At 38.7% G+C, this 26,006-nt stretch overlaps 1 protein-coding gene across 5 annotated transcripts in view; it reads right to left on the bottom strand.

The window, feature by feature from the left end:
* LOC136866118 (malate synthase) overlaps nucleotides 1–26,006 on the bottom strand; it is a 70,257-nt gene that overhangs the window by 19,044 nt on the left and 25,207 nt on the right. For all 5 annotated transcript variants that reach the window (XM_067142799.2, XM_067142803.2, XM_067142801.2 and 2 more), the window contains 3 exons: nucleotides 18,872–19,039; nucleotides 17,246–17,432; nucleotides 462–602 (listed from right to left, as the gene is read on the bottom strand). In XM_067142799.2, coding sequence (XP_066998900.2) covers nucleotides 462–602; nucleotides 17,246–17,432; nucleotides 18,872–19,039 — 496 coding nt within the window. The remainder of the gene's footprint in view (nucleotides 1–461; nucleotides 603–17,245; nucleotides 17,433–18,871; nucleotides 19,040–26,006) is intronic.

Genomic DNA, 26,006 nt, shown 5'->3' with positions numbered 1-26,006 from the left:
TTGCTTTATGTAGCACCGACCCAGATAGGCCTTATGGTGATGATAGAATGGAAAAGGGCTAGGAGTGGGAAGGAAGTGGTCATGGCCTTAATTAAGGTACAGCCCCAGCATTTGTCTGGCATGAAAATCAGAAACCACAGAAAACCATCTTCAGGGCTGCCAACAGTGGGGTTCAAACCTACTATCTCCTACTGTTTTCCACAGTTGAAAACCCATTGCAGTGTTCCCAACCTTTGTATTAAAATTGCCCATTATGATGACAATACCTTTCGGTTTCAGTGCTGTTGTGTAGAAGTCTTCAATTTCTTTTTGTCATCTGCATCAGTTGGGAGAAAGTAGACCTGGACCAGATATAATTTGTATGGCTTGGTATTGTTACTGATATCAAACATTAAATACATCTTAACTGTGAGCACAACCAGATAAAAACAGGAAATAAACAGAAATGAAAAATGGCTTACCAAATTTGCAAATTATAGATGCAGCATAGTCCCAAATTCCGCAGTTCAAACCCAATGAATGTTCTCTGAGAGCATAGAGAATCTCTTCCATTTGAAATGATGATAATATGTTTTCTATTAACACACAAGCCTTGATAGTACCTGAAAAGAAAAAAGAAAAAGGAAAAAGAAGAGAATTTACAAGGAACATTATTTGAATTAAAGTGGATATAAGACTGGAATTTCTCCATGTCTTGACGAGCAAATCTCTAAAGAAATATTTATTTTACTGGAAGAGTCCATTTTAACAATATGATAATTCAGTAATTTAAGGAACTATATGACAGCACACACTTGACATGTTTCTAGATATATAGGGTTAACTGAGATTTAGGGTGTAGAATAATTTTGTAGCCTCTCCACCAAATAATCGGAATCTTTTCCTTTGTAGTCTTATCATGCCTACACAAGATCTCAATAACCATTGCTCGTTAATATGTAGGTTTACAATCTTCAGTATATCCTATTGAATCTCTTATGTTACTGTCTATCTATCTGCCGGGATGAGTGGCTCAGACGGTTGAGGCGCTGACCGTCAGACCCCAACTTGGCAGGTTCGATCCTGGCTCAGTCTGGTGGTATTTGAAGGTGCTCAAATACGTCAGCATCATGTCAGCCGATTTACTGGCACGTAAAAGAATTCCTGCACGACTAAATTCCAGCACCTTGGCGTTTCCGAAAACCAAAAAAGTAGTTAGTGGAACTTAAAGCAAATAACATTATTATTATTATTATTATTATTATTATTATTATTATTATTATTATTATTATTATTATTATTATTATTATTATTATTATTATTATATCTATCTATCTATCTATCTATCTATCTATCTATCTATCTATCTATCTATCTATCTATCTATCTATCTATCTTACCCTTTAAACAAAATTAAGAGAAAAATTGATGAAACACAATGACCAAAAGAAAATGAAACAAACTAAAATTCATTTCAACCATTAAATAATGACCAGCAAAATTAACAAGTTCAAAGGTAATGCTACAACACTTTTGAGATGCAAAGGAACATTTTGCAGCCTAAATGTAATATTATATATCCTAATCAACAGACAATATTTCCTTCTAAACAAATAGAAAAAATAATATACCACTAATATATCATAACATATTAGCATTGCATATTCCAGTAATACTGATATATTTTTTTCTATGGGTTCCATGTTGCATTAACTCAAACAAGTTTTATGACAATGATGGGAGAGCATAAGGCTAGGACTGGGAAAGAAGAAGCGATGGCCTTAATTAAAATGCCTGGTGTGCAAACGTGGAATTATGGAAAACCATCTTCAGGGCTGGTGATGGTGGCAATCAAATCCACCATCTTCTAAATGCATGCTTACAGCTACATTAACATGACCCATACTATGTAGCCAAACTTGTTCAGGGGTAAAGAAAATATGAAAAGTGTCGACTAAGGAGAGAAAAGGAAAACATCCAACACGTATGCAGCAGTACTGGGTCAATGTCAAAGAACAAGAAAGACGAAAACAGTTGAAATGACGTGGTCCTTAGTTAGCCTATAAATGAGTTGTTGTTGATGATGATGATGATGATTTAATAGAGTATAGAATTTTCACTAAATTAAATCCTCCAGTCAATACTTTGTAATTTCTATTTCAATAAAATATAGGCTATTAGTAAACGACAAGCACAAAACTCCGTCAAGCTCAGCCCTGCTCTCCCCCAGCCATTCCATGTGATTTGTGTGGATGCATGTTTCATGTAAAGATTGGGCTACTAAGTCATATGAAACATCCATCAATCATCAATGATCTGCATTTAGGACTGTCGCCCAGGTGGCAGATTCTCTATCAATTGTTTACCTCGTATTTACATTTATTTATAATTGTTTACCTAGCTTTTTCTTAAACATTTTCTATGAACTTCAAAATTTATCGAACATTTTCCTTGATAATTTATTCCAATCCCTTACTCCTTGTCCTATAAATGAATATTTGCCCCATCTATCCTCTTGAATTCCAACTTTATCTTCATATTATGATCTTTCCTACTTTTTTTTTTTTTTTTGCTATTTGCTTTACGTTGCACTCGCACAGATAGGTCTTATGGTGACGATGGGACAGGAAAGGCCTAGGAGTGGGAAGGAAGCGGCCGTGGCCTTAATTAAGGTACAGCCCCAGCATTTGCCTGGTATGAAAATGGGAAACCATGGAAAACCATCTTCAGGACTGCCAACAGTGGGGCTTGAACCCACTATCTCCCAGACGCAAGCTCACAGCTGCGCGACCCTAACCGCACGGCCAACTCGCATGGTTTTCCTACTTTTAAAAGCTCCACTCAAGCTTATCCTTCTACTTATGTCATTCTGCGCCAACTCACCACTCACAGCTACAAACATACCGTATACGATATAGATGTTGATTCCTATAGCAAACTAGCCTTGCGTCTTGGGAGGTGTGCTAAGTCCCAACTGATGAGCCCAACTTAGCACACGAGGGTGAAACGCAGGCAAACCAGAATGAGTTAGCTGGAAAATTTATGATGTCCAATAACGGACCATTATATTGGTATTACCTACCGTATAGTCGAGCATCTTGTCTCTTTACTCCCAAGTCTTCCCAACCCAAAGTTTGCAACATTTTAGTAACACTATTCCTTTGTCGGAAATCACCCAGAACAAATCGTGGGGCTTTCCTTTGAATTGTTTCTAGTTCTTGTATCAAGTAGTCCTGGTGAGGGTCCCATGCACTGGAGCCATACTCTAACTGCTGTCTTACCAGAGACTTATATGCCCTCTCCTTTACATCCTTACTACAACCCCTAAATACTCTCATAACCATGTGAAGAGATCTGTAACTTTTCTTAACTGCCTCAGTAATATGATAATATGATCTGCATTTAGGGCAATCACCCACTATCTTGCGGATGCAAGCTCACAGCTGCGTGACCCTAACCGCATGGTCAAATCTGTAATGCATACAATCAGAATTCAGTGAAGGACATCTCATTTCTCCAATACATCCACATGGCATTTACATATTTGTTCTATCCAGCTGTCCTCAGATATTATTTTTACTCAGATATGAGATACCCACAGACTCACTTTTTCCCCATACATGTTTTGTTCCGTGAATAATGTCTGGTTTTCTGTAATATATAAGTAATAATAATAACAACGTAAACGTTTCCACCTTTTCAATACTAAAATATATTCACAAATTTATAAATTACACGCTACTAGTTTTGACCCATCTAGGGGTCATCATCAGCCATATTGGAGCAAAGATCACTTTTGGCGAAATCCTAAGAAAATGTTATTTTAAAGAATAACAAGTGAAATGAGATGTTATTATGGTAATAGTTAATAATACAAGGAATATACATACTAAGAGGTTTTTAACAAAGAATAAAGTATAAATGGGGTGTTGTAAAAATTATAATCATGGAAATCAGTAAGTTCTTGTATTGAAATGACATATATAAAATTATATATGGCTTAGGAAGAGGGCTTAAGGTGGGGCTGAAGGGTGCGGGGGAAAGTGTAATTGTCTTGGAAGAGTACCTTTGATTAAATTTAGGATTGAGTTTAGGTTGGCTGCATTATTGTTTCTGAGGAAAGTGATAAATAGATCGAAGAGTATGTTGGGTTTCTCTGAGATTTCATTGAGATTGTGACTGGCATTAAAGTATTGGTCTAGGTGTATGTAGTAATTTTTCATTATGTTGAGTAAAGGGCCCTTGTTTGCTAATACGAGGATGTCCATGTCTTGTTCAATATTGGTGAAATTATGGTTATAATCTTGCATGTGTTGGCCGATGGCTGAAAACTTGTTGTATTTTATTGCATTAGTGTGCTCGTGGTATCTGATAATGAAGTTTCTCCCGGTTTGCCTGATGTAGGTTTTTTTACAGGTGGTACATTTGATCCTATAAACTCCTGATTTTAAAAAACTGCTGGTCTTGTTGATGTGTGAAGTACTGTATAAAACGTTCATGTTCTTATTGTTGGTTTTGAAGGCTATTTTAACGCCTTGTTTCTTAAAGATGTTGGTTAACTTGTAGATATCATTGTTGAACGTGAAGGTGGAAAATGCAGCCAACCTAAACTCAATCCTAAATTTAATCAAAGGTACTCTTCCAAGACAATTACACTTTCTCCCGCACCCTTCAGCCCCATCTTAAGCCCTCTTCCTAAGCCATATATAATTTTATATATGTCATTTCAATACAAGAACTTACTGATTTCCATGATTATAATTTTTACAACACCCCATTTATACTTTATTCTTTGTTAAAAACCTCTTAGTATGTATATACCTTGTATTATTAACTATTACCATAATAACATCTCATTTCACTTGTTATTCTTTAAAATAACATTTTCTTAGGATTTCGCCAAAAGTGATCTTTGCTCCAATACGGCTGATGATGACCCCTAGATGGGTCGAAACTAGTACCGTGTAATTTATAATTTTGTGAATATATTTTAGTATTGAAAAGGTGGAAACGTTTACGTTGTTATTATTATTACTTATATATTATTCTCAGTTCAATACGGACCAAAAACATGAAATTCATAACCATTAATGGTTTTCTGTAGCCTAAAACCACCAATTTTTGTTTGTTTATTAACTGCCCCTTTGAGATGAAAATAGGCTTCATCAGTGAACCAAGTATTAAACAGTACTTCATCTTTATCTTGAGTCCATAAGGCGTACTGCAAACTCTTCTGCCTGTGAAGATCTGTTAGCCTGTGTAGCACAGACATATGTACGGATACAATTGAAGGTCACCGTGTAACATTCTTTGAACTGAGTGGAGCGGTATTCCACTGTCTCTTGAAGCACCCCGTGTTGATTTGTGTGGGCTGCGCTGTATGGTGACCCTCAGAAGATTGAACTGCTGGTGTACGTGGTTGCTTTTCTTCTTTCACACTGCCTTGTCCTTCAAAGTTTCTGTATAAGCGACAGATGGTGTTCCTTGCTGATGCCCACCTAGTCTGAAATACAGCTCGAAATTTATTTTGTGTCGCTGTAACACTTTTTGATTCGCAACTGTTTTGGCACGCTGCTGAATGGAGAGTTAGCTGTGGCGGCCATGGCAGAAAGCTCTCTGGAATGCAGGCATTTGGAGACAAAGCAGCAGTGTCACCTCTACAGATATTTCCATGAAAGAGGGAAGTTGTGCGCGAAATTTTAACAACGTAGTACATAAGTTGCATTTTATATTTGCTTTTCCAATGTGTCAACTATTCATGCACCACCCTGTACATGACATGTCATAATGTATATCTATTTCAGCTATGTTGTATGGAAATCTGCACTTTCACATCAATGATGAGTAGTTCAGCTGGTAAGAATCAATAAAATAGAGGAAAAAAGTGATGTGTGATTTAACGTTTGTACCACAATAGGAAGTTGTCCAGCATTTTCAGAACTTTTCCTAATGATGTTCCAAAGGAATTACTTCCAATCAGTAAATATTTAGAAATGACTCACATTTGCAGAAGAAGAACAAAGAGACACCAACAAGAAATTCCTCCCCAATAACCAGTAAAACAATAGAACCAATATGATTCAATACTTCAGTGACTTTCAAGGACTAATAACCTTTTGGAGGAGTAGTGTAATCGCCTACAAACTGTTGTGAGAAGCCATCATCTAAGTCCTTATTAGTTCTTAACCGAACTACAAAGTGAACACACAGACACTGAAATAATAATAAACCAACAACAACTTGCTCAAACAGTGAGGAAACAGCGATGCTGCAGTCAAGAAATTACAGAGTCACGCATTTTAAATATTGTTTCCCAAATTCCAACAATATAAAGTGTATCGTACTTAAAATATATTGGAAATAATATAACATTTTACTGAATTTTGAACAAGCATGTTTGCAAATGTTTTACTTGGTAGTACACATTTGTTGGGGACAACAGATTTAGGAAGTCAATATTTTAGGAACAGTGGATTGGGAAAAGTGTCTGCTAATCAGAGATATCCTGTCGTCAAAATAGTCGTGCAAGAACTATAACAACATGCCCACCAGCTGCATTATGCATTTCATCATTTAAAACCTCAGGTAGAACATATACATTAAATTGCAGAAAACAGTAGTTTTTGAAACCTGCAGTATTTTGAGGAAAGTGCTGAATTTGAAGGATATATAATGGAAGAAAATCAGAAGATGCATGATATTTTGCTCAGCTGGGATATTAAACCCTCCTAATGTAACCGAACTCCGAGGAAACATGAGAATATATGGATGATGATCTTAATAATAATAATAATAATAATAATAATAATAATAATAATAATAATAATAATAGTACCGGGTGGTACACCTCTACGCCGCACATTCGAATTTTCCGCCTTAAAGTACTCCTCTATTGGAGAAACACTGAACTTAAAACTGGACCTACTTCAACTTTTGCTCTGAAGATGTCACTGTGCGAATTTCGACTTGTTTTTGTTTTCTATTTATCAAGAAGTTTGGACATTCTCTCATAGATGTCTCTACTAAAAAACTGTGATCATGCACCCTGGTGCAAAGTGGAGGAACTTTCTTGAAGAAATTTTGTACTCATAAGTTTTTCTTTGCTAAATTTCGTTCTTTCATTTGTGGGTTGGCAATATTAATCTTTTCTTTCCGCCAGTTTTGAAGTTAGCCAATCAATTTTTTCTGTAATTAATTTTCAGCCAATCCCGTATGTCTTCTTTGATTTTGTGTGTAACTGTGTAGTGTAGCCAATAAAAGCCTCTGGGTGTGTCTTAATTATTCATGAAAGGTCTCGAAACTTCCCCGAGGGTATAAAAACTGCTGATTTTCCTGTCTCTCGGCCACTCGATCAACATCTAGCCTAGTGTATGGAAGTGTAGCAGGAGGCGAGAGGTGCCTCGTTCATCAGGCAGCAGTTCTTCAATAAGGTAATGGCCATTTAACATCTTTATTTCATGCTAGCTCAGCAGTTTAACCCACAGGGAAGGTCCGAAACCTTTACTATGTAACCGACTTTTCTGTAATGTAAATTCTGCCGGCTTATGTAAAACTTAAGTAATCTGTAACTGCAATTCGGGGATAGAGAGTTATTAACCCTCTCGAGCTCCCCTTCATTTTGGTTTGAGGTGACTACGTTTTGGTAACTGATTTTCTTCTCTTCCTTAATGTATTAAATTATTCTTATATGAGTCACCTCAATAGTTTGGGAATAGCCCCTGTTTCATCGGCCTAGTGCCCTTTAGGTTTTAAAATGAGTATTTAGGAGTGCAAGTTCTAGCCTCCGTTCCTGTTGTATTGTGGGCCATTCACTTAACCTGTTCTTTTTTTTTTGCTAAGGCCCAGTAGATTGGGTACAAGATACCCCCGTTTCAGTTGTGTAATTTGTGCCTTGATGGCAAGTGATTGTAAAGTCTGGTATAGCCTTAAAGAGGCTTGAAAAACTGAGAGCGTGTCAGCTCTTTTCTTGTGTTGGAAAAGTGCCTCTAGGAGGCTTGATATTGTAATTAGGAGCAAGTGCTCATTGAATGAAGTGGTTTTCTGCCCTTGAAGGCCTTGTGCTTGGTATATTGGAGCTATGAGCTCAAGGGAATTGTAAAGCGAGGGGGTGTAAGGCCCAGAATTGTTCTAAATGTTGTCTTTTCTGGCCTTGTACCTGATTATTGTCTAGTTGTTGGCTTGTTGTTATTTGTTAAATCTGGGAATTCTATGTGTAAATTGTTAAGTTTTGTCATTTTCAAAAATATAACCTTTTAATGAAATTTTATTCCATATCTTGACAAAATAGATAGACCCATTCACCCCAGTACCTTCTTTCACCTCTGCTGTTCCACAGATACCTCGGAACAAGTGGTAGCAGAGCGTGGTTGAATGGGTCTCAATTTAGCCCCTTTTGACAACTAAACATTATCTTTGATTTGTACTCTAACAATTTTCTCAGTCACTGGAATTTTCTTTTCCAAATTACTAAATTTGTCAATCTTTTGCCATCATGTCCGGCTATTTGTGCAAGGAGGAATTGATCTATGAATTAACTATACGAAATGTTCAGTCTGGAGGCACGGTTGCGGCTGATACCACCAAGCTTAAAGAATCCCTTGGATTGCCAATTAGTATCCCAAACTTGGGAGAGACAGATATTGATGAGGCTCTCTCCACGATCACGGAAAACACTACTGAGCTAGCATCCATAGTTAGTTTTTTTAAGTAGGTGATCCATCCCCAAATCAACTTAAAAGAGTACAAGCTAGACTGTTCCATTTTTACCATAGAGTTAGTGATCTATTGAATCTTAAGTTAAATGATGTTCAGGGTAAGGAGGCTAGTGCTCTTGTTGAACACCTTTCTAAAATGTCCAGTAAGGTTAGTCAACTGTTATCTGGATCTGCTACTCCCAAAACCGACCAGCCCACTGTGGTAAACATCGCTAGCGAGGAGGATTCTTCAAAGGGTGAAGAAGGTAGAAAATCTGTAGCAACTCAACAAACTTCTGCCCCATTAGATAATTAATCTGAGCGTCGTACCTCAATCCCACCATTTGTGTTGAATAATGCAGTCTCTGAAACAGCTTCTCCGCCCCTTAGGCCTTTACCTACTATGTCACCCGGGTTCAGTAGTTTGCCTCATCCTTTAGCGATGTTGCTTAGGGGTATTTCTAAGTTCTCCATTAACTCTACTAGTGATGTCCTTTCATTTTTAAGATTTTTAGTTGAGTTCCAGGATCACGCTCTTGTCTTTTCTCTTTCTTCGTGTCAAATTCTTCAAATTATTTACCCCTACTCCATAGGTGTCCTCTCAGACAAAATAGTCAGAGCCATAGCTGAGCAATCTTCTATTGAAGACTTCCATGCACACCTTCCGGCAAACTTCATCCCCGCTCGAGCAAGGTCTTCATTAATACAAAAGTATTATTACAGAGTACAACAACTGGACGAAAACTTGGCAGACTTCATCCAAGATATTAAGTTTTATACTAGGGTATTTGCTCTTCATTTCCCAGAAGATCAAATTGTTCAAGCCATTGTGGAAGGGATTTCACCTCCCTGCAGGTCATACTTGTATTTTGCGTTGCGTCCGCAAACCTTTGCGGAGTTAGAAGTTATGGCTGTCTCAGCCGAAGGAGTTATATATACCGACACCTTACGTGTCGCGAAGGAGCCCCCTCCGTCCTCGAGTAATTTTTGGCCTCCACCTCGCCGAACTTTCACAACCTGCAAATGTTATGCTTGTGGGTCGGCAGATCACCTCCGGAACAAGTGCCCTTTGATCAAATCCAATGGGACAAAGAGCGGAGTAGGGTCATCCCAAGGCTGTTTTAAATGTGGCTCGTTTTCCCATATCGCCAAGAATTGTCCGTATGCTAATAGCACGCCCTCCTGCTCAACTTCTGGTGCAACCTCCACCAACACAAATAATCAAAAGTGATTAGTGGCATCGGCTGAGTCGGCGCGCTCACCGTCCTCAGGCTCGGCCCCTGTTAAACCCGACGAAAGCTTAGGGAAAAATCAGGGCTCTTCTAATTTATCATTCGAAGGTCCCAAAGAATGTCTTAGGATTGCGGCGGAGACTCCCGCACTTGTACCATTTCTCAAAATTGAATTGAATAATGAACCTCTTACAGCTCAATTAGACTCTGGGAGTGTGTGTTCCATTACTTCGGCTGAATGGTATTCCAAATTAAAGTCTGTCTGTAAATTTCCTGATTATTGTTCGTCTTCAGTTCAATGCATTTCGGCCAACCTTTCTGCATTAGAAATTTTAGGTTTCCTGTATGCCAAAATTTGTGTTTCTAAATTTACTTGGAAAATTAAACTGTTTGTGGCTAAGCACTTGTCTTGCCCCATTATATTAGGAGTGGACTTCATGTCTCACACCGGTCTTGTGCTCGACATTCAGTGCAAGTCGTGCACTTTCAAACTTGCTAGTAATTTCAAAATCCCCTTACTGAAATGTAATTCTGTGTCGTGTTCATCTGTTTCGCCTACCCAGGATGAGATGTTGTTAGACCTTAGACATCTACCTGAGGAGCAGGCTGAGAGTATTCGTAAGTTGTGTCAGTTGTTTCCAGAGGTTTTCTCCGATACTCTTGGTGTTACTGACCTTATTGAATACAAGATCGAGGTTACGGATTCGATTCCAGTCCGATTTCCACCTTATTGGTTATCTCCACCTAAAATGAAGGCTCTGAAGGAGATCATAGATCAAATGTTAAAAGATGATATAATTCAACCCTCTAAGTCGGCATATTCATCGCCTATCTTCCTAGTTCCGAAACTTCAAGGTGGCTTCAGGCCTGTGATTGACTATAGGGCATTAAATCGGAAGGTGGTGTTACAATCTGTGCCCCTTCCCGACCTTCACTCTTGTTTCTCATGGTTTTGGAAAGTTAAGTTCTTCACCATCTTAGATCTTAATCAGGCGTATAACCAGATCCCTCTAGCAGAGGAATCTAAACACCTCACAGCTTTTGCCACGAATTGGAACTTGTATGAGTACAACCGTGTGCCTTTCGTGTTTCCCACGGGAGCAGCTGTGCTTACCAGACTGCTAGATAGGGTCTTCTCCGACATCAAGATCAAATACTTATACCATTATCTCGATGATGTCGTCGTATTTTCTGAGACCTTTGAAGAACATCTAGATCATCTGAAAGAGGTCCTTAATCGCCTTCGTAAGGCAGGGTTAACCGTGAAGTTATCTAAGGTTGCTTTCGCTAAGTCTTCCATGTCATTTCTAGGGCATATTGTGTCGCCCGATGGTGTCGCAGTAGATCATTCTAGAACACAGGCCATCCGTGATTTCAAACCTCCCAAGGACATCAAGGGTATTGCCAAATTCATTGGCATGGTGAATTTCTTCAGGAAATTTATTCCTAATTTCGCTAACAGAGTGGCGCCCTTGAACTTACTTTGTAGGAAAGATGTCAAATTTGAGTGGGGGCCTTGTGAACAAGCTGCTTTCGAAGACCTCAAATTAGCACTTTGCAATGCCCCTGTCCTTGCTATGCCTGATTTCTCGAAGAAATTCATCGTCCAAACAGACGCGTCGTCGACGGCGGTGGCTGCAGTCCTTCTTCAAGAGACTGAACTAGGGAGGAGACCCATCGCCTATGCATCCAGGACTCTATTGGCTCAAGAAGCCAAGTATTCCATCTATGAACCTGAAGGTTTGGCAGTCTTATTTGCGCTAGAGAACTTCCGCCTCTATCTGGAACACGTCAAGTTCGACTTGGAAACAGATAACCAAGCCTTAAGTTGGGTCGTAGTTAGGCCGCGTCGTATAGCCCGCTGGGCCATCAGAATTTCTGCCTTCCAGTTTGATGTTAGGCATATAAGAGGGTCTGAAAATGTTGTGGCGGACGGACTAAGCCGTATGTTTTCTAATGACGTAGAGACCTCTGAACAGGAAGACAGTTCTTCACTTCCTGAGTCCATACCTCCTGGTGTAAATGCCATTCTAATTGATGCTCCCATGTTGTTTAGGGATATTGAAAAATATCAACGTGAAGATCCGACGCTGACGCCTATCATGGAACCCTTTCTTCTGGGGAACATGTCGTCTCTTATGTGTTGAGGAATGGGGTTTTATGTTGCCGGTCGAGGCATGGTCAGAAGATGAAAGTTGTGGTTCCAGCTGTTCTTGTACCTATGATCTTCAAGTACTACCATGAGACCCCATTAGGGGGGCATTTAGGCATCTTCAAAACCCGAGAAAAGATCCGAGAGATGTTCATTTGGAAAGGTATCGACAGTGAAATTAGTGAATTGGTAAAGGCTTGTAAATCTTGTTGGCTTAGTAAACCCACCATGTCCACTAAGCTAGGGCTTCTATCTTCTCATCAAGCGTCGTGCCCCATGGAACATCTCTACATCGACTATGTAGGACCCTTCCCCCAATCAAAGGGGAATGCCAACAAATTCATCCTTGTGTGTGTAGATGGTTTCACAAGATTTTCCTGGTTATTTCCGACTAAGCTGGCTATCGCCCAGTCTACCATTTCTTGTCTAAATTCCATCTTTGCTTCTTTTGGTCCGTGTCAATATATTGTTTCTGATAATGCTAAAGCTATTACCTCCAATCTCTTCCGAAAATTCTGTTTTGACCTGTCAATATCACACGTAACTACTTCAGCGTATTATCCTCAACCATCTCTGGCGGAGCGGTTCAATCATAATTTGAGATCGGCTCTTATTGCCTATCATCATGATGATCATTCCAGGTGGGACACATCCCTGCATTGGTTAGCCTTCGCTTTAAATTCGGAGGTTCATGAATCTCGTAAGTTCACTCCAGCTTCATTGATGTTTAAGTTTGTACCCAACACGCCGCTCTCTAACCTTTGGTCTCTTAGTGATATTCTACCTGAGACAATAGATCCTGATAATATTAGAGATCTATAGAAGAAGGCTAAGGCCAATCTTAAAGTTTCTCATGAAAAGGTTAGGGAAAGATATGATCATGGACGGAGGCCCACCAATCTAAAGGTAGGAGATCAAGTCATGGTAAAAAACTTTGTTCCCACGGGCAAGCTTGCCCCCAGATTTCATGGGCCGTGCACCATTTTGGATTTCCTGACTCCAGTAACATTGTTGGTGAGCAATCCAGCCACAGAGAGGATATTTAGAGTTCACCTATCATAGGTGAAACCTGTGTAATATCCTTGTTAACTTAGTCATTAACATTTTGTAAGAGCTTAGAAGGTTATATTTTTGTTTTATTTTAAGGCCTTCTGCCCTTGGATTAATTTCCCTGTGACTATGTGTTAATTGTACGATCTTTCCCTCCAGTTTTTCTGCTGTCCCTTTACCTTGCAGCCATTACCCCGCCTCCTGCAAAACAACTCCTGTGGCTAAAATTTTCCATGCCGCTGGCCCCACTGCCTCACCAACAAAGATCGTACCCTAAAATAAAAGTCACCAACAAATACTGCCGCCGAGATCCGACTATTTCAGTGCCCTGCAGCCATTCGTCGCAGTACAGCCACCAAGGTGGGGTACGGGCCCACTCCACTCCAGTGATGTCTTCCTGTGTACGACGCACCGGAGTCCATCTCCCGGCGAAGGCTGAAGTGCGGCGCACTGACCGCCAGCTCATCTGGGATCTACACATGTACCTTTGATCTGCGGCGAACTTCACCACGACTACCCCTCTCATAGTAGCGGGAGAGGTGTATCTCAGGGTACTTGAGGGGTCCGGGCGACCTCGACTGGATACCGGCAGCGGCGGCAGGACTTGCCGTCAAAATGAACAGCATGTATTTCAAATGTATACAGGAACTAAGACACTCTCCAGCCGGAGTTCAACTAACTCCTACCTATCTACTTCAAAAACAATACTTGGAGATTTTTTTTTTACATTCTTCAAAATTCTTCTACAAATCAAAGTTAAAAGACTTGGGAAATTCTTAATATCATCCTCTCCCACAAATCTATTTGCAAGGAAGCAGAAATTTTCTTCGATTGATGATTAATTTTTGTTAAAAAACTTCTTCTGTGTAACCCCGTGGAAGGACATTTGCGGCGGGGGGGGGGGGGGAGGTCTGTACCAAGTGGTACACCTCTACGCCGCACATTCAAATTTTCCGCCTTAAAGTACTCCTCTACTGGAGAAACACTGAACTTAAAACTGGACCTACTTCAACTTTTGCTCTGAAGATGTCACTGTGCGAATTTCGACTTGTTTTTGTTTTCTATTTATCAAGAAGTTTGGACATTCTCTCATAGATGTCTCTACTAAAAAACTGTGATCATGCACCCTGGTGCAAAGTGGAGGAACTTTCTTGAAGAAATTTTGTACTCATAAGTTTTTCTTTGCTAAATTTCGTTCTTTCATTTGTGGGTTGGCAATATTAATCTTTTCTTTCTGCCAGTTTTGAAGTTAGCCAATCAATTTTTTCTGTAATTAATTTTCACCCAATCCCGTATGTCTTCTTTGATTTTGTGTGTAACTGTGTAGTGTAGCCAATAAAAGCCTCTGGGTGTGTCTTAATTATTCATGAAAGGTCTCGAAACTTCCCCGAGGGTATAAAAACTGCTGATTTTCCTGTCTCTCGGCCACTCGATCAACATCTAGCCTAGTGTATGGAAGTGTAGCAGGAGGCGGGAGGTGCCTCGTTCATCAGGCAGCAGTTCTTCAATAAGGTAATGGCCATTTAACATCTTTATTTCATGCTAGCTCAGCAGTTTAACCCACAGGGAAGGTCCGAAACCTTTACTATGTAACCGACTTTTCTGTAATGTAAATTCTGCCGGCTTATGTAAAACTTAAGTAATCTGTAACTGCAATTCGGGGATAGAGAGTGATTAACCCTCTCGAGCTCCCCTTCATTTTGGTTTGAGGTCACTACGTTTTGGTAACTGATTTTCTTCTCTTCCTTAATGTATTAAATTATTCTTATATGAGTCACCTCAATAGTTTGGGAATAGCCACTATTTCATCGGCCTAGTGCCCTTTAGGTTTTAAAATGAGTATTTAGGAGTGCAAGTTCTAGCCTCCGTTCCTGTTATATTGCGGGCCATTCACTTAACCTGTTCTTTTTTTTGCTAAGGCCCAGTAGATTGGGTACAAGATACCCCCGTTTCAGTTGTGTAATTTGTGCCTTGATGGCAAGTGATTGTAAAGTCTGGTATAGCCTTAAAGAGGCTTGAAAAACTGAGAGCATGTCAGCTCTTTTCTTGTGTTGGAAAAGTGCCTCTAGGAGGCTTGATATTGTAATTAGGAGCAAGTGCTCGTTGAATGAAGTGGTTTTCTGCCCTTGAAGGCCTTGTGCTTGGTATATTGGAGCTATGAGCTCAAGGGAATTGTAAAGCGAGGGGCATAAGGCCCAGAATTGTTCTAAATCTTGTCTTTTCTGGCCTTGTGCCTGATTGTTGTCTAGTTGTTGACTTGTTGTTATTTGTTAAATTTGGGAATTCTATGTGTAAATTGTTAAGTTTTGTCATTTTTCAAAAATATAACCTTTTAAAGAAATTTTTTATTCCATATCTTGACAAAGTAGTTAGACCCATTCACTCCAGTACCTTCTTTCACCTGTTCCACAGATACCTCGGAATAATAATAATAATAATAATAATAATAATAATAATATGGCTGTGAGCTTGCATCCAGGAGATAGTGGGTTCGAATCCCACTGTCGGCAGCCCTGAAGATGATTTTCCGTGGTTTCCCATTTTCACACCAGGCAAATGCTGGGGCTGTACCTTAATTAAGGCCATGGCCGCTTCCTTCCAACTCCTAGGCCTTTCCTATCAAATCGTCGCCATAAGACCTACCTGTGTCAGTGCAACGTAAAGCCACTAGCAGTAGCTAGCAGAATAATAATAATAATAATAATAATAATGGACGAGTTAGCCGTGAGGTTAGGGGTGTGCAGCTGTGTGTTTGAATCCATGAGACAGTGGGTTTGAACCCCACTGTCAGCAGCCCTTAAGATGGTTTTCCATGGTTTCCCATTTTCATACCAGGCAAATGCTGGAGCTATACCTTAATTAAGGCTATGGCTGCTTCCTTCCCACTCTGAGCCCTTTCCTATCCCATCATCACCATAAGACTTCCCTGTGTTGGTGCGACATAAAAAATTATATCATAATTGTATGTTAATTTTAAGGACACTTCCTCTAAAGCTTTACTTTGCAAATTTATATATTTTTCATCTAAACAGTGTTATGTGGCTGAAGATGTTGATAATATATGAAACATGTACCACTTTTAACCATTAAATTGCCTTAAGCAATCATTGTATCGACTAGGTGGAAAATAAATAAATACTTAATTGTGAATGGTATCACAGTAGTCGAAATGAGGTAATACCAAAGTGCAAATGAGGTGTACCTTTCATACTCAAGAAAATATGTTGCAGAATCTTCTAAGTGAGTTTAGTGTTGCAAATACTTTTGTTGAAATGCTGATAATCGGCTGTTTCCATGAAAGACGTTCATCTTTGATAACACTAGGATCTTTGACCGAAATCAATTGGTGAATTTTATAAGCATAGTTTTGGTAAAAAGATATTGCTTATTGTTTTTGAAGGAAATCATGGGTGAGAAATTATTTTAGCTTGAGATTTTATGTTATTTAGTCTAAGTCAATGCATGTCAGTCCTATTACAAATGTTTTGTAAGTCTCTATGAAATTTTTAATTTCATAAGTTAGATTTTCTGTTTCAGAGTGCAAGTATAATCGTATGTCATCAGCGTACATGTGGTGTCTACAGTTGTTAAACAACAACATAATGTTGTTGATATGGACGGAAAATAGAAGTGGTCCTAATCTCAGTCAGATCAAAGACTTACAGATAAAAGGGTTTCCTTGTAAGTGCCACACCTGAAAAAAAGAGTTTAAAAAGTTAAAATTCAAAAAATGTGTTTCAATTGCTTCACTCTGAGCATTAATTGGTATACCAGTATGCATTTTCAACTGGCAAGGGCTCAAGTCCAGAGCTCAAAGTTAACCCTGGAGTGGTCGCATGGGTTTTGTCAATATTAATGGTCGCACCGGGTCTCTCAGACCCATTTTTCTCAGTGTTTTACTATTAGATTTTTATACTTTATTTCCAATTACAGTATTATAGGACATTGTTTAATTTATTTTAATGCAGTTTACATGACTACAATATCTAACTATCCTGAGTACTGTATATTTTGGAGCATACCGTAACATAATATGCACAGAATACATGCATGGAGTAAGCAATAATTATAATGTCAAAGCTGTTAAATTAATGCAAAATTTTCCATTGATGTAATTTGTTATATTCTTTATAACTTACCTCGAGGAATTCCCAATTTCATTTGGCTCCACAAAAATATATCATTCCATAATTGTGCTTCTCCAGCTCCTTCTACTTTGGACAGATAGAAAAATGGTCCACAACCCATTTCAGAGAGTTTATTTGCATTATGGAACATTAATATCCCAAAGTCAAATATAGGACCTGGTACTTCCTTGCCATTCACCTGTTTTGTGAAAATGAGTTATGAATATGTATCCACAAAACAGATTACATCTTTTGTAAGGGATAGAAACAGAATAATATATATATCCTTGGATGTAGGGAGGGAGATTGGACCTATATGTTTCCTTTATATATATATATATGTATGATTAAAGATCTGGAATCACAGATAAGGATATTTGCGGATGATGTTATACTGTATACAGTTATAAATGAGTTGCAGGATTGTGAGTGATTGCAGGGGGACTTAAACAATGTAGTGAGATGGACAGCAGACAATGGTATGAATGTAAATGGGATGAAAAATCAAGTTGCAAGTTTCACCAAGAGGAAAAGTCCTCTCAGTATTAATTATGTGTTGATGGGGTGATAATACCTCATGGGGAACAAAGTACCTAGGTGTTAATATAAGGAATGATCTTCAATGGGGTAATCATATTAACAAGGTAGTTAAGAATGGTTACAAATCTTTTCATATGGTTATGAGAGAATTTAGGGGCTCTAGTAAGGATGTAAAGGAGAGGGCATATCGTCGTCGGCCGCTGCTCATTTCTGAGAATACTTTTTCCCCTGCAATTCTTCTTAAAGTCTGTTGGCTCTATGGAGATGTCGCTGATGACTGATCAAGCCAATCTTTGCATGAAACATGCAGCCACACAGGTCACATCTAAAGGTGAGACGCAGTTGGATCTGACGTAGTTTCCGATTTTCATGGGTTTCAATTTCTTGTCTGTGACCTGCTTGCCTAAATAGTGAGACGCCTTCTGCTGTAGCTTTGCGCCAAAGAACACGGTTTTGTGCAGTTGTTGCCCAGGGGTTTGCATTTATGTTGGTGCTATTCATAGTTATAGTTATAACGTTTCAGAGGAGCACCTTGAGGCCTTTTGCCATGACCTAGGAGTTGGAAAGAAGCGGCCGTGGCCTTAATTAAGGTCGGTCGGTCGGTTTTCAAGAGCAATGCTCAAATGGAAGAGAATGGAAGGAGACGAAGATACTGGCCAAGGAGAAGATAGCTACAGAAAGTGAAGGAAGTAGTGGGGCAAAGAGTTGTTGATGTGTCGTGAGTATTCAGAGAGGAGTGGTGGAAGAAGAGTCAAAAATGGTCAGTGGCCCACTACCCTACTGTAAACAACAGGGAGTCAGATAAAGTACGGTATGAGGGAGAAGAAGAAGGAAGTCAAATAAGGACAGAAAATGATGGACACTGAATAGAAACGAGAAGATGCATTTTGTTGAAAGAAAATACTCCGAGTTTTAGTTTTGAGGGATATCTACTATTATAATCTGTTCTATCCATTACTTATCTAATACAAATTTATAGTTTATAAAATTAGAAACAAAACTGATTGCTTTGTCATATTTATAAAAATACAACCTTTGATGTTTCCCCTTCCTATCTGCACAGTCTCGTAAAGAACATAATTAATATAGGGTGATTACCATCATGTTATGTTCAGCCATGTTCCATGCTCTTGGTCGTAGCATAAGTACTGGAAGTGACTGTATTGAAGCCAGCCCAGGTATTTGGCCATGTACAACTCTGTACACATTGTGCAAACCAATAATTTGATTTTGCCATGTTGGACAATGACCATCATCGAAATCCACCTGCAGCAACACAAATACATATACTTAAAATGACAAGTGAGTCCTACAAGAAAACATTGTCAAATGAAGGCACAATATATCTGTCTGTTAGGTCATCAGCCCAGAGGCTGGTCGGATCCTCAAATAGCACCACCAAAAGTTATGCGGTTATAAGGAAACCACAGAAACCAATGGCAGCACCAAAATGAGGCGTACTAGGCAAGACGAGGAGTGAGGTAGTTTGCCATTGCTTTCCTCACTGGGTCAGAAAGTGTTATTGCAGTACGACCGACCCTATGAGCAACACCTTTCATAACACTCAGATGCACTAGTCGTGCTCTGAATGTCATTACTCAGCACCACACATACCCCAGCAGTTTCCATACTGTCACAGCCATGGATGAGACTGGGACTTCGGTGAAAGCTACACTTTACTCTGGCCTGTGCCAAGAGATGGATACAAAAGTACTGTATCCATCAAGAAATGGCAGCAGGCAAGCACAATATATATATATATATATATCAAATCATCTTTCTATTTATATTTTTAAAATAACCTGGCATTTGGTTTTTTATAGCTGACTGGGCAATTTTCATAAAACTTGGTATTTCAGTAGTATAGGATAAGGGTGAGTAGGATTTTAGCTATAAGTTGTTCAAAAAAATTCAGAAGGGGCCTAAAATATAAAACTCTCTCTTATGGTTAGTTTTACAGGAAGATTGCTTATGACAAAATTTCTTTAGAATAGAATGTACAAACTTTACTGTTCAATACTCTTTTCTGACACTGTAAAGAAATAAGGGAAATATTAAGGGCTATCGGGTGAAAGAACAAGAGCCAATAACTAACTCTATGGAGAGTTACTCTGGAGATCATCCTGGTAATGTTCTAACACTATCTATATGAAGCCCATATTGGTTATTTACATTCTTGCCAATTTGGCCACATGAACGAAGCCCATATTTCTTATGTTGCAGTAATTAAAGTTTTTCCTAATACAAGAGAATGTAATCTGTAGAGTCCGTGCAAATAGAAGATGCTGCGCTCTGGTGGAGACTTATCCAAACAGTCATGGAGTTAAGCTAGCAGCTTGTCATCAGCTATTTATCAGAATCATAAGTTAGCTTGTCCAATACATCTATGTTACATTAGTTGTTCGAGGTTTATTAAGCTCAACATTTCTCTGGAAATATGGGTGATATAATAATAATAATAATAATAATAATAATAATAATAATAATAATAATAATAATAATAATAATAATAATAAACAGGAAAAACTGTTGTGTTGTTGGGTAAAATTATAGTTATCAAAAGAGTCCTAATGGAAAAAGATTTTTTTGTGTTTCTAAATGTGATATAGGACAGAATTACAAGAGAAACTTGGATCAGAGCTGTGAAGAGAATTATATCAATGAAAAAGCACAGTCTCCGACAAGAAATTTTGCTGTCAACATTTTGTGAATGCCACACCTACAAGAAGTCTTGATACTCCAGGGCACAACCTTTCTCTACATATGGCACCAGGAAATGGAACAACAACAGCAACAACAACTCCATCTCCATCTAAATGTTTACCTCTACCATTCTAGAAAATGTTGTGCATGAATATAAAACATATTTTTATAACAGATAAAGAATACCGTACTACACTTGCAAGGAACATTAAATTTAATGAGGAATGCTTTTAATTTTCATCACCTTTTGAGAGATTTTTACCCAAACCATGGCAGTTTTGATTATTTATTTAATGATCTCCACCAAGTCCAACTCCATAGCATAATGGTTAGCACTATTAGCTGCCATCCTTGGTGGCCTGGGTTCGATTCCTGGTACTGCCAGAAATTTAAGAATGGAAAGAGGACTGGTATGTGGTTAAAATGGTTCATGCAGCTCACCTCCATTGGGGGTGTACCTGAAAAGAGCTGTTCTACCTCAGGATGAGAACATGAGTTTATTGTATTATCACCACCCATCACCACAAAATCTAAACACTACAGATCAACTACTGAATATTTAGAATATAAAATAAATAAATATTCTAAAGGAATATTAATGAACATTTCAGAATTTTACAAAGAATAAGCTGCAGGTTTTTATGGGTGTATTTCATTTTTGTTTATTCTTTCTACATCTGCAATATTATTCTGGTTTTAAGAAGGATAGCACAATCTTGTAGTTATGTTATGTAACAGTACAAACAAATTAAAAACTATTCACTGTTGTTGTGTTGTTGTTGTTGTTGTTGTCATTGTTGTTGTTATCACAAATGAACGAACACTAGCAGTCAACAAAATTCAACCGTTTTTCATCAAAACATAAACAAAAATGTCTGTACAACTTACCTGATCCCCTCTACTTCAGAAGGAAAATCAGCTTCTCTACCAAATAACTGCAATCTGAGATATGTACGACCAGCAATATATTACGACAGTGACAGTGATGATTACCTAGATAACTTAGTTTCAAATCAGTGTTTGCCAGTTATGCCACTATATTCTTTTAAAGAGTCCAGTATTGGCAGATCCAAAGTAATTGGTACCAAATAAACCCAATCAGCTAACAATATTAAGGAATAATGCCAGTTCTGTGGTAAATACTTTGTTGCTAGCACTATTCACGTAAGAAAAGAACACCCAGAAGAACATAGGAAACATAATACCTCTTCCTATCTACAAGATGAAGCCTCCACTTATAAACCAGTATCAGTAGCAGATAAGAACTCGGTTTCTACTAACACTTCATCAAAAAGTATATAATAATTTTGTGTGGCTATTCCTATCCTGGTTCAGCCCTTGTAAGGCAGACCCTCCGACAAGGGCTGGCGGCATCTGCCGTGTATAGGATACTGCATGTTATTGTAGTGGAGGATAGTGTTGTATGTGGTGTGTGAGTAGCAGGGATGTTGGGGACAGTACAAACACTCAGTCTCCGAGCCAATGGAATGAAACATTTGCGGTTAAAATCTCCAATCCTACCAGGAATCGAACCCAAGGTCTTCTGAACTGAAGAGCACCATGCTGACCATTCAGTCAAGGAGCTGGACATCAAAAAGTAACTGATGCAGATGTGGGGGGAAAAAAATTCAAGGAGTTATTCTCAATAAAACACCAGAACAACATGATGATTTTGTGTCAAGTGCTTTAAAGTTTCTCAAAAAGCTATGCCAAGACCTCAGCATCCTGCATTTAGGTACTACAGTTTGTGAAGGAAAGAGAAGTTGGTCTCTGCCCATACATTTACAAATTCCACCAATCCCTGAAGAAGGCCGAAGAGAGAGGGAAAAGAGGAAAGCTCAGTATTCACACGACCTAGCACAGTACAATTATTACAATCAAAAGAAGAAAGTAGTCAGGCATATCATGAGTGGCCATTCTGCAGCTCAGGATATTCATCATGATTCTCAGATGTTATCCCAAAGAGGTATTCAACATGAAAATTAACACAAATAAGACCTAACTGAATAGAGAAAGAAGCAAATATGATGCTATTGAAAATGAAAACTGACACAGCTTCTGACCTTGATGGCATTTTAGTAAGAGTAGCATGATAAGCTTCCAAATTTATCTCTCTTTTAGGCACAGCAATACTCTGTTTTAATAAAGTCTCATCTGAATTTAAAAGAGCTAGAACAGTCCTAATGTTCAAAAGAGATGGTACAGAGGACTTAAAAAACTGGAGGCCAATAACTAGTTTCTCTGTTGTAAAAAGAGTAGTAGAACAAGTTAGTATTTGATTTGTATCTTCATGTTGACATGTCACTCTCCAGTCATCAAAGAGGTTTTGTATCTCTACCTGGAACTCACATCATTACCTCCTTGGTGAATGACTGTCTACAAACTGCAAAAAATGAGAATAATGATCTTTGTATTGTTTTCCTTGACGTAAGTAAGGCATTTGGCTCAATCAGCCATATTTATATAAAAAGATCATTAACTGCTTTTGTTGTTCCTGATAACATGAAATCATAATTGTGAGTTACTATCAGAAAATGAAATTCAGATTGAAGTACATCCCAATAAAACTAAGAAAATTACTGTAACAAAGGGTGTCCCACATGGTAGTTCAGTTTCACCCACAATCATTAATTTAACCATCGATGAGGAGCTCAAAGAACTCACTAACCTTGAAGTAGCCTGAAATTATGTTTTTTTTCTTGTGTAATGATTTGGATAACTTATCATTAGTGGCATTTGCTGATGATTTATCCTTAATAGCAAGAAATGAAATTAGCATCAGGGCTCTTATTGATCTACCAGAAAATCAACTCACCTCCACTGGTATTGGGGCAAAATCATCAAAGAACAAATTAAATTTTGTGAAAAAAAAGGTAGCCTTGCTTTTCTAGATGTAATATCTGCAGACAGTTCCATTTATTTCTTCTTCTTAAGGAAGATTGAAGAATAAGAAGAGAAAACTACAGGAGGGTCTTGAAATTCTTCTTCTTTTTAAAAAAAATCACTCTCTTATGGATTGCACCATACCCATAAAATATCTTGGCGTAAGCTTTTATGATGAAATCATTCTGATAAAAAATCAGTCATTTCAAATGTCCATATTTCAAATTTAACAAGTTCAGCTCTGCTAAAACCCAACCAGAAACGATCAATAATCAGTGAACACCTATGGCCTAGTTTGCTTTATCCTCTACAGTGTGCCCCTTGACTAAAGTCAGGAAAGCATTTTTGGATGATGTTGACAAAATACTGTAAGGAGCAGTTAAATAAATAATTGGTTTACCCCATGACAATCCCAATAGCATGCTATATGCACCTCAGAAATGTTGTGGGCTTGGGCTAATGAAAGCAAGGTAGGAAGCCTATCTCCAGCACTAAAACACATGTAGAAAATTAGCCCTGATTGAAGACATACACCTCCATCAAATACCAGTTCTTGAAACAGAGAGGCATGTTGCATTGGATATTTCATTTAATGATAAGGACAACTAACTGGTCGTCAAATATGGAAACTTCTCAGAAACCGAGAGTCTGAAACTTGGACATCCAACAAGCTACTATAAGAGGTAAAGGAGTAGAGGTATATGCTGAACATCCAAAACTTAATAACTGGGTGAGCACACAGACAGATCTTTCCTCTTCAGAATGGTTGAACTGTCTAAAAGATGTCTTGCAATATAACAGCTGTATGAGCAGTTCCAGGTAGAAACCTTAGTACAAACCATAGCTGCTATGAAGTCTGTAATGAGATTGAAAGTCTTGGTCATGTACTAGAATTTTGCACCAAGAGTGAACTGCAGAAGAATTGCAGGCATCATCATGTTTGAGCAGCATTAGCCTCTTTGCTACGATCTATAAAATAAAGTCTTTGAGGAAGTACACTGCGTGTCATCATGTGGCTGCAACATTACAGCTGACATTGTGACAATAAACCAGAAGCAGTGTGTGATCTATGTCTTGGATCCAACTGTTCGGTTTGAGACCAACCTACAGCAAGCAACAGAGGTGGATGCAGAGAAAAAGCAAATCTACAAGCCATGTCTTCCATACCTCAGCAAGCATTATAACATCCCATTATAATAATGGAAGGGGTGCTGTCTGCTTTTTGTAGCTACAAGTCGCATATCAAAGTTTGTGACTCACATCATGGTAGAACTGGATTTCTAAATGCACTTTTCACACGATATTGTCCTGACCTTGATGAAGGACTCTCTAACCATTTTACATCACCTACATATATTTTTTAAACTTAAAGAACAGATTTTAAATATTTTTTCTGTAACTTAAAACTATTGAAATAGCATGTAAATTATTCTGGATCCATGTGTTCAGGTGTATTTACAGACAGATGACTCTCTCTATTTAAATTCATTATAAATAATATACACTAAGGAGAATGGAAATTGCAATACCACAAAGAAATGGGTCATTCGTGTTGATGTTGGGGATATGGAACGGTACCAGCTAGGTACATGAATGATACCAGCTTTAGTCCAATCAGATTTTTCAAACAGCCCTCCCCATCTGGTTGGCCACAGGCGAACATCTATATATATAAAATAAGAGATTTGTCTGTACATTGCTTAGAATTTAAAAAGAATGGGATTTCTGGATCAGCCGTGTCCACAGTAACAAGGCAATGCACTTTTTAATTGTCCGTAATTTCTGTCTGTCTGTCTGTCTGTCTGTACGCACGCACATCATGAGAAAACGGCTGAAGAGAATTTAATGAAAATCGGTATGTAAAGTTGGGGAATAAGGAACTACAGTCTAGGATATAAATAATTTTACTCACACTGGATGATATGGTAGTTTAGGGGAAGGCACCTAAAATTTAATTTTTAAATACCTATGTTATTGGACCTATCGTCTGACTCGTTGGCTGAACGGTCAGCATACTGGCCTTCGGTTCTGAGGGTCCTGGGTTCGATTCCCGGCCGGGTCGGGGATTTTAACCTTAATTGGTTAATTCCAATGGCACGGGGGCTGGGTGTATGTGTTGTCTTCATCATCATTTCATCCTCATCACGACGCGCAGGTCGCCTACGGGCGTCAAATAGAAAGACCTGCACCTGGCGAGCCGAACCCGTCCTGGGATATCCCGGCACTAAAAGCCATACGACATTTCATTTCATTTCATTGGCCCTATCAAAAAGTACTACATAACAAAAGTTATAGATATAATTTCCAATCATTTATGTCTTATTCAGTTTTACCGTACCGACTGCCTCCGTAGCGTAACGGTTAGTGTTATTAGCTGCCGTCCTCGGGGGCCCGGGTTCGATTCCCGGTACTGCCAGAAATTTAAGAATGGCAGGAGGGCTGGTATGTGGTTCAAATGGTACACGCAGCTCACCTCCAGTGGGGGTGTGCCTGAAAAGAGCTGCACCACCTCGGGATGAGGACACGAGTTTACTTTTTACCGTACCGACTATGATAAGAGTGGTGGTGGTGGTGGTGGTGGTGGTGGTGATGGTGATGGTGATTATTGTTTTAAGAGGAAGAAAAACTAGGCAACCATCCTCTATAT

The sequence above is a fragment of the Anabrus simplex genome, chromosome 3, assembly GCF_040414725.1.
Source record: "Anabrus simplex isolate iqAnaSimp1 chromosome 3, ASM4041472v1, whole genome shotgun sequence".
NCBI classification, from domain to species: domain Eukaryota; kingdom Metazoa; phylum Arthropoda; class Insecta; order Orthoptera; family Tettigoniidae; genus Anabrus; species Anabrus simplex.
Note: the sequence above shows the minus strand (reverse complement) of the source record. Positions and strands in the feature narration are given on the sequence as shown.